Consider the following 8,191-nt stretch of genomic DNA (forward strand, 5'->3'; position numbering starts at 1 on the left):
ATTGTGTGATTGAAAATAGGAGAGAGAAGATTTTAATTTAATTTGATGAGATGTAATGGAGGCCAAACGGGCTCTTAAGTGGATCATGTCTTAAGCACGTCCCACACATAAAACATTTGCTCTTATGAAGGTTGACTTGACCGTTTGAAGTGTGCGTGACTGTCTCCCCTCCACTTCGAAGTAGGCTACGTGTGCCTTATGATTTATCCAAATATGCAAGACAAGGACTAACGTGGACGTGAGAAGACCTCGGATGTGTTGGCCATGTTGCCCCTACAAAAGATGGGGTCAACAATATACATACTATTTGAAAGTAAAAATAAATTTTACAATACTAGCAATAATAATTATAATATAAAAATGACATTCTAACCAATGTCCAGTTTAATGATTGTATATGAACAACAATAAATCTCTTTAGTTTACCACACAGTAAAATGCTGATTTTGAAACATATAACGATATTGGGAAAAAAAAAAAAAATAGTATACCAACCACTAAACTGATTTTTCTCGCAAGCAGAACAAATATTGCTGATTCTCTTAAATTATAATAATACCAAACCAAGCCTAAAAGCAAAATCTGAGAAGCTACGCTTTTAGTGTTTCTCAAACTCAGATAGTATAAATTCTTCTATAATCAATGTATATGCTCTTTTTCCCCCATTTAATGGCACTCCAATAAATGTTTAAATAAAGAAAATGAGGAACGTGACTTGGCATCTAAAATTTTAAAGCAGACCTAATGATCTGGCCATCCATAAAATAAAGAAAGTAACAATATGCTTTTAGTTTTTTATTCAAATTCTGGCACACATTAAATTTATGTTCAAATTAATATCAGTCTGGTTTGATCCATAAATCTTCTGTCAAATCATTTCACATCTCAACAATTTTATTATATTTATATAGGGGCCTAGAAGTAATCCAAATTTCCAAAGTTTCAAACGCAGCCCCAGGGAATATAGTAAGCATATTAGAAAATTAATAAAATGAGATGAGGTTGAATTAAAGTATGAATAGGGACGGCTATTTTGGAGTGGCACCCCTGGCCAAAATAGCCGCTCCTCCAATAGGGGCGTCATGTAACACTCCTAAATTTTGGCCTGATTTTGATCCTGGACAAAATGTAGGGTTGATTTTTTATGGGGTAGTTAGTTGTCTATTGAGTCTTGTTTGAATATTTTATTTGTAAAAGCTGGAAATGTGTAAAAAAGTTGTCAATTGGGTGCTTCTGTACAAGATTGGACGATCATAACACGCGGCAAGATAGGGTTTTAAGATGCCTAATTGATTGCACCTTCACTGCTTTAAAGGCCTATTTTCTGCATAACCTAAAGCCCTTGATCAAGTTGGCTGTTGGCTCAATTATATGCTATAGACTGGAAATGAGACCTCGATGATAAGAGATCCACTATTATTCGACATGTGAAAACACCTATTTAGTTTACACGAGATGGATATAAAAAAATTGACTAAATGTGTTATTCATTATAATTATCGAAACATGTTTATCTTCCCCTTAACTCATTCTGAATGTGTAAAATCCGTATCTTCTTTCAAAGGTTGAGCAATGCGTGATTTATGTCACTATGCACATACTAGGTTTTCAAACATAAAGTTTACAAAAAGACCTTTTTTTTTTTTTTTTTTTTTTTAGGTGTTAACATTGATCACTGAAGAAAATATTAATAATTCTTCAAATTCCATCTAGTGGTGGGACTGATTAAATTTTTATAGATGAAATTGGAAATGAATACAAATCCTCCTTAGCCGCCATCATAGTTGGTATTAGATTATTGGCTTTGTAGAGGGCATATGAACTCACATGGTAAAGCTGGAATGAGATTTGAGTCTCTTTTAATTGCATCAATTCCATCTAAATTATTTGTTTAAATATATATTTTCGTGTAATGTTTCAATCTTTATTCTTGTTGCTAATTTACAATTTAAAGCTAGTTAAACGAATAAATTTTATATTTACATCATATAAAATATCTAACAACAATTTAAATAAATAATTGAACTCTACTATCTGGACATATTTTACAATCTAAAATGGTTTTATTTTTCAATTTTATAATCCTAGCTAGGATGGTACATTCAACTCGAGATTCATGCTCACATTATAGTTGAAAATATAAAATATCGTATTAAAAATGTAAGGAGAAATAAATGAGAAACCTAACTCCAATAACATACATACAAATATGATATTGATATTGATAGGATTGATATCTTGATGGTAACTGGGTTTTCAAATCTCTTTTAAATAGTTAATAATTTTTTTCGTTATGTGTTAAACTTGGTCAAATTACTGTGATGATATTATAATGTCACTATTTATACAACATATGAACAACATGGTTTTACTAAATTCAAACTTGTTAATTATAAAAATGTAGAATTTTTCTCTCTCTCTTCCACCGAGGAACTTGAAGGAATCAAAATTTCCTGGAAATTCGCAAAAAAAACTTTTGATCAAACTAGTTGAAATTTCAGTAAAAATTTACACATCGTTGTGGGCTTTATTGCGAGTTTCAATCAAATTAACTCCACAGTAGACGTTATCTCTTATTTTATTACTTTTTTAAATACCTAAATAAATATTTTCTGTCCATTATATATTTGTTTTTTCCAGACTGAGTTCATTTTCATTTTTATGTTTTTTTTTCTTTTTTCTTTTTAATTATTTTACAAATGGCCTTAGGTACCCATTCGAAACTTCAATGAGATTCATTGTGTGATTTTCATTATTAATCAATTTTACATTGCTTTCTGAGAACTAAATTTTACATTAAAAAATAAATATACAATTTTGTGTAACATATATAGTCCACCAATGAAAAGCTCAAGTAGAGAAATTCATTACACCTCTTATTCTAAGACTCACACCACTACAATGTGATGCGGAAATATCATTCGTCAAGGCTTGGCATCCTTTTAAATTTAATTAAGTACAAATAATTTAATCAACTAATTAAGTGCGTATCACGTGGATATAAAGCAGAGTTGATTAATTTATTTACGAACGGACAACCTATTAATGAAGGGACAAAATGAAATATTATAGCTTTAAATTGACCCATTCTTCAATGACGCAAAAGGCTCCCTGAAAGTTTATTCAAAATAAGAACAGAAGTCGAGAAAATGCACGTGCTTGTACCACGTTATGTCAAGTCCAAATTGTAGTAGGTGGACAACTTAGAGGGAAGAGATATGACAATTTGTATAGGTAATTGGCACGAAACATTCCTACTTTTTAAGTTTATTTAGAAAAATGTCTGTATCTTTCATTTTTTTGACATTTTCACTCCTACCTTCTAGCTTTCTTTGCGCTAAACGTAATTTTCATCCATTTTTGACAATTTTACCCTTCTATACAAAAAAAAAAAAAAAAAAAAAAAAAAAAAAAAAAAAAAAAAAAAAAAAAAAAAAGAAAAAAGAAAAAAAGAGAACAAATAGAGAACTAATTGCAACTATGGTCTCAAATTTTCAAAAAAGTATAAATTGCAACCATGCAGCCACTTTTGCATTAGCTTCGCCAAAACCTATGGTGCTTCTTGTCTTTAACTTGAACTCAGCTTGGTGGTCTTAGCGTTCCTTCATTGAAATTTGTTCTTCATTTGGTGGTTTTGTCCATTGTTGGTGATTTCATATTGCTAGTTTTACAGAAAGTTAAATAGATTTGCAACTCATTTGTAATTTTTTTGAAAATTTGAGACCATAGTTGTAATTAGTTCTATGTTTTTCTTTTCTTTTTGTTTCATTTGTATATGAGGGTAAAATTGTTAAAAATGGATGAAAATGACGTTCAACGCAAAAAAAGCTAGAAGGTAGGAACGAAAATGCAAAAAAAAAAAAAAAAAAAAAAAATAACAGAAAAAAAAAAAAAAAAAAAAAAAGAGAAAAAAAAAAAAAAAAAAAAAAAAAAAAAAAAAAAAAAAATTAGGGACGTTTCCACAATAAACTTGAAAGGTAGGAACATTTCATGCCAATTACCCAATCATTAACCTAGTACTAAGTTAATACCTCAACATGGACCGTTGTAATTAAAGTCTATAAAAGAAGCATTGGGGTCTCATGCAATTCACATCCAAAAATATTACTAATCATGGCTTCTCTTCAAGCTTCATTCACTGTTCTCTCCACCAATCCCCGCTCCCATTCGTCGTCCTCAACTCAGCCACTCTCCGCCAAGCCATCACATTTGTTCACCCACTCGAGGCGGAGTCACCGCTTTCAAGTGTCATGCGATGCCAAGAAAAATGTCGAAACTTCCCAAGGGAAGATCGACAGGAGAAATATGCTTCTTGGGCTAGGAGGAATGTATGGTGCATCCAACCTTGTGGCAAATCCTTCGGCCTATGCCGACCCGGTACAAGCTCCCGACTTCACCAAGTGCGGTGATGCCCATGACGTTGCGACTGGCGCTGCTCTAGATGCTAAATGTTGCCCCCCACTTGCCGACAAGATCATCGATTACAAGCTTCCACCGTTTCAGTTGATGCGCATTAGGCCGGCTGCTCACAGGGCCAGCAAAGAACAAGTGGCCAAGTACGAAGAAGCCATTAGGCGCATGAGGGAGCTTGATACAACCGATCCGCAAGATCCACGTGGCTTCATGCAGCAAGCCAATATTCATTGTGCCTATTGCAATGGAGCCCATGACCAAGTCGGGTTCAACAATCTTGACCTTCAAGTTCACAACTCTTGGCTTTTCTTTCCTTTCCACAGGTGGTACCTGTATTTCTATGAGAGAATCTTGGGCAAACTGATTAATGACCCAACTTTTGCTCTCCCATTCTGGAACTGGGACAATCCTAAGGGCATGACATTGCCTCCCATTTTCGATAATACCAACTCACCTCTATACGATGCAAAGCGGGATCCAAACAATAGGGGCTCCGCCATTGTCGATCTTACATTCTCTAGCAGCACAGACAATCTACAGTTGGTGGCCAACAACCTCACTTCGATATACAGTGAAATGGTTCGCAGCGTCAGCACCACAAATGATTTCATGGGAAAACCTTACTGTGCTGGAACCAACCCAAGTCCAGGGGGTGGTTCATCAGAAAATGGTTCTCACACTGGTATACACTGGTGGGTTGGAACCAAGGATACATCGGGGCCCAATAAATTTAATGAAGACATGGGCAACTTTTACTCAGCAGGTCGAGACCCAGCTTTCTATTGTCACCATTCGAATGTTGATCGAATGTGGACCATATGGCGAGACGTCTTGAAAACAGATGTCCCTAAGGACATCACTTCAGAAAATTACATGAATGCTGAGTTTCTGTTCTACGATGAAAATAAACAGCTTGTGCGTGTCAAAGCTTGCGACTGTTACGACCAAAGAAAACTGGGATATGATTATGAGAGAATTGATCTTCCATGGCTGAACTATAGGCCACCAAAGAAGGCTACCAAGGCCAAAGTTTCGAACATTTCTGATGCAAAGACTGCAGCAAGTGTGTTACCGATAAACCTGAAAAAAACTGTGAGAGTTATTGTTCCTAAATCTGCGAAGGGAAAAGCTGACGAGCAATTGATGCTTCAAGACATACAGACAGACACTACAAAATTCATCAAGTTCGACGTGTTCATCAATGATGAAGATGACAAGATTGAAGAGTTGGACAGGGCTGAATATGCAGGATCTTTCGCACAAGTCCCACACAAATCAAAAAACAAGCAGGGCAAGTCTAATATTTCATTGAGATTGACATCCCTGTATGAAGACATTGATGTTGCTGATGATGATACTGTTGTGGTGACAATTGTGCCAAGATCCAATGGCGAGGATGTCACCATTGGTGGTATCAAGATCGTCCCGGTGCCTCCACGATCTAGCTAAATGGGTTCTTCCATTGAAATGAATAGGGCCAAGCACTCTTCTTGTACGCTTTTGTTTGTGGTAAGTCCCTGGTTTGAATTTATTTTCCAATAAGATTTCTTCCTTGTATTTCCTGGTGGATTGTTCAATGAAGTTTGGTTGCTTTCTCCTTTAACTTCAAGCGAAAATTATTTCTAGCAAAAGAAAGTAGGTTTGGTCTTTGTTAATTTGTTAAAAGCATGTTATGTAAGCATTTACAAAATGATTTAAATTATAAATAGATAAAAATGAGCGATGAATAATAAGTGAGTTATATTTGTGAATCCCTCCAAACATATAAATAAAAAGTAATTGATTATTTATAAACGTAAGCCAAATATATTAGTCCAATTAAACTTGTTTAATTATAAATGTCAAGTGCTTATTAAAAATTGTTCAGATTTAAAAAAAAAAAAAAAAGCATTGAATTTAAAACTTTGATCGCTCGTTTACCAGGCACTCCTTGGTTGATAACACACAAATTCTTCCCTACAGTTTGAATTCTGTCTTTCTGCAATAGTAAGAGTGATAATCTAATTAATGGGCTAGCGAATCTCACTCCATTCTATAGCAACTGCCGGGAAAAATAGACTGAAGGAAGTGAGATCGGCTTCTAACTTATTCAGTTCTCACACTAGGCACTTTCCTCACCTTTTCTCTCTTTCTTTTGCTAAATGCAAACATCTTCGAAGATGACGGACTAACTAGCAGAGAGACTCAATCTCAAGTGAGATAAATGATGCGACTTTGTCATTTTCAATAGAATTATCTTTTAAAAAATCAACAATATTGAAAATGATATTACTTTTACCTTCGAGTTTACTTACCATGCGCCAGAGTCAATATGTATGATCTCCACCTCATAGTACACTGGAGTGTACGTACCATGATTCCTCCCCCCCCCCCCCCCCCCCCCTTTTTTTCCTCACACTCTTTCACTAAGGTTTGCAACCTTGAGATTTGATTCAATTTAGAGCTTGTTCGTCAATTCCTTCAATTTTTCAAGATCAGTTTCTTCTTCCTTTTATTGCTTTGTACAAGATCTTTCATCTCATGCTTTATTTCTTATCCTTGTAGAAATTTTATTTTCTCCAATCTTTCCACCAAATTTTCCTCTTTTTTGTACCTTTTTTTATTTTTATTTTTTTTGTTTTTAAGTTTCTTTCCTTTAGTTCATGCTAAGATCTAATATTGTCGAAGATGTCACAATTGGTGATATCGAGATCATTCCTTTTCTGCATTATCTAAATAAGTCGTTCCATTAAATCTAATAAATAAGGAATTTTTGACTTGGTTGTCCTTTTCTTTTTCCAGTTTTTTTTTTTTTGCTACTTAGAACTTCCAAAAACAATTTTAATATTTCATGTATTTCTTTTGTTTTATATCATGGTTTAATTTTTAAACTTTTATCTAATTTGAAAGGTAAGTTCTAATTTTCCTTGAAAATATATTCATTCACTACTTCCTGAATTGATTATGCTTATATATGTACACTAATCTATAATATATTAAATATCACATCAAGTGAAAATAATTTTTTAAACGATTTTAACTCTATTACTCCCTCCATCCCGTTTATAAGGTTTGTTTTGATTTTCACACTGATTAAGAAATCTTATTTAATGTTATTAAAACAATAATTTTTGCCAATAAATCTCCTAGTTTACCCCTATTTAATTTTCAACTAGTAGTACATTATTGTTGGAATTACTAAAGAATTTGAAAATTGATTTCAAGAAGTAGGCAAATTATTGGGAAATGTGGATGTATTTGGATGATTTCGAAAAGTAGACAAATTAAGTTGGAAAAATTGATTGTAACTAAGCAAATTAAATAATGATATATTAGTAAAGAAACAAAAATAAATTAATATTCTAAATAAAGAAAAGGGACTATATATTTGGGAAAAAAGGAAACTAGCCTATATAAATGGGATGGGCCATGGGGGAGTACAATTCAATTATTTTAATAGTACATTACTTTTCATTTTTCAATATGTAATAAATACTATAAAATCTTTTTTATGTATGAATTGTGTGTTATTAATTTTCAATTAATTAACATTCACATTAATTTAGACATACTGAATTGAATTGATAAATCTTTATCTACATGAATTTAGAGTTATTATAGATTAATTTATTTCTATTCATGTATCCAAGAATATTTTTAATGGATGTTTAAATTCGTATATTAACTATTAATTTTTATGTACTAAATGTAGGGTAAAAATGTTGCTCATTTGTAGTATTTCATCACTATAAAAATTTTAAATCATAGAAATTAAGTTTTGAGAGTACAATTTTCTTCT

General features: G+C 32.9%; 1 protein-coding gene across 1 annotated transcript; it reads left to right on the top strand.

Moving 5' to 3' along the window:
• The first annotated feature begins 4,079 nt into the window (after window positions 1-4,079).
• Window positions 4,080-6,016, top strand: LOC111370974 (polyphenol oxidase I, chloroplastic-like). Its single transcript, XM_022992902.1, has one exon. It carries the CDS (start codon window positions 4,114-4,116, stop codon window positions 5,860-5,862), a length of 1,749 nt encoding a protein of 582 aa, XP_022848670.1. The 5' UTR covers window positions 4,080-4,113; the 3' UTR covers window positions 5,863-6,016.
• Window positions 6,017-8,191: the final 2,175 nt, after the last annotated feature.

Source organism: Olea europaea, chromosome 21 (assembly GCF_002742605.1).
Source record: "Olea europaea var. sylvestris chromosome 21, O_europaea_v1, whole genome shotgun sequence".
NCBI lineage: Eukaryota > Viridiplantae > Streptophyta > Magnoliopsida > Lamiales > Oleaceae > Olea > Olea europaea.

Coding starts and splice junctions, on each gene's coding strand:
- LOC111370974 (XM_022992902.1), top strand. CDS start 4,114: ATGGCTTCTCTTCAAGCTTCATTCACTGTTCTCTCCACCAATCCCCGC.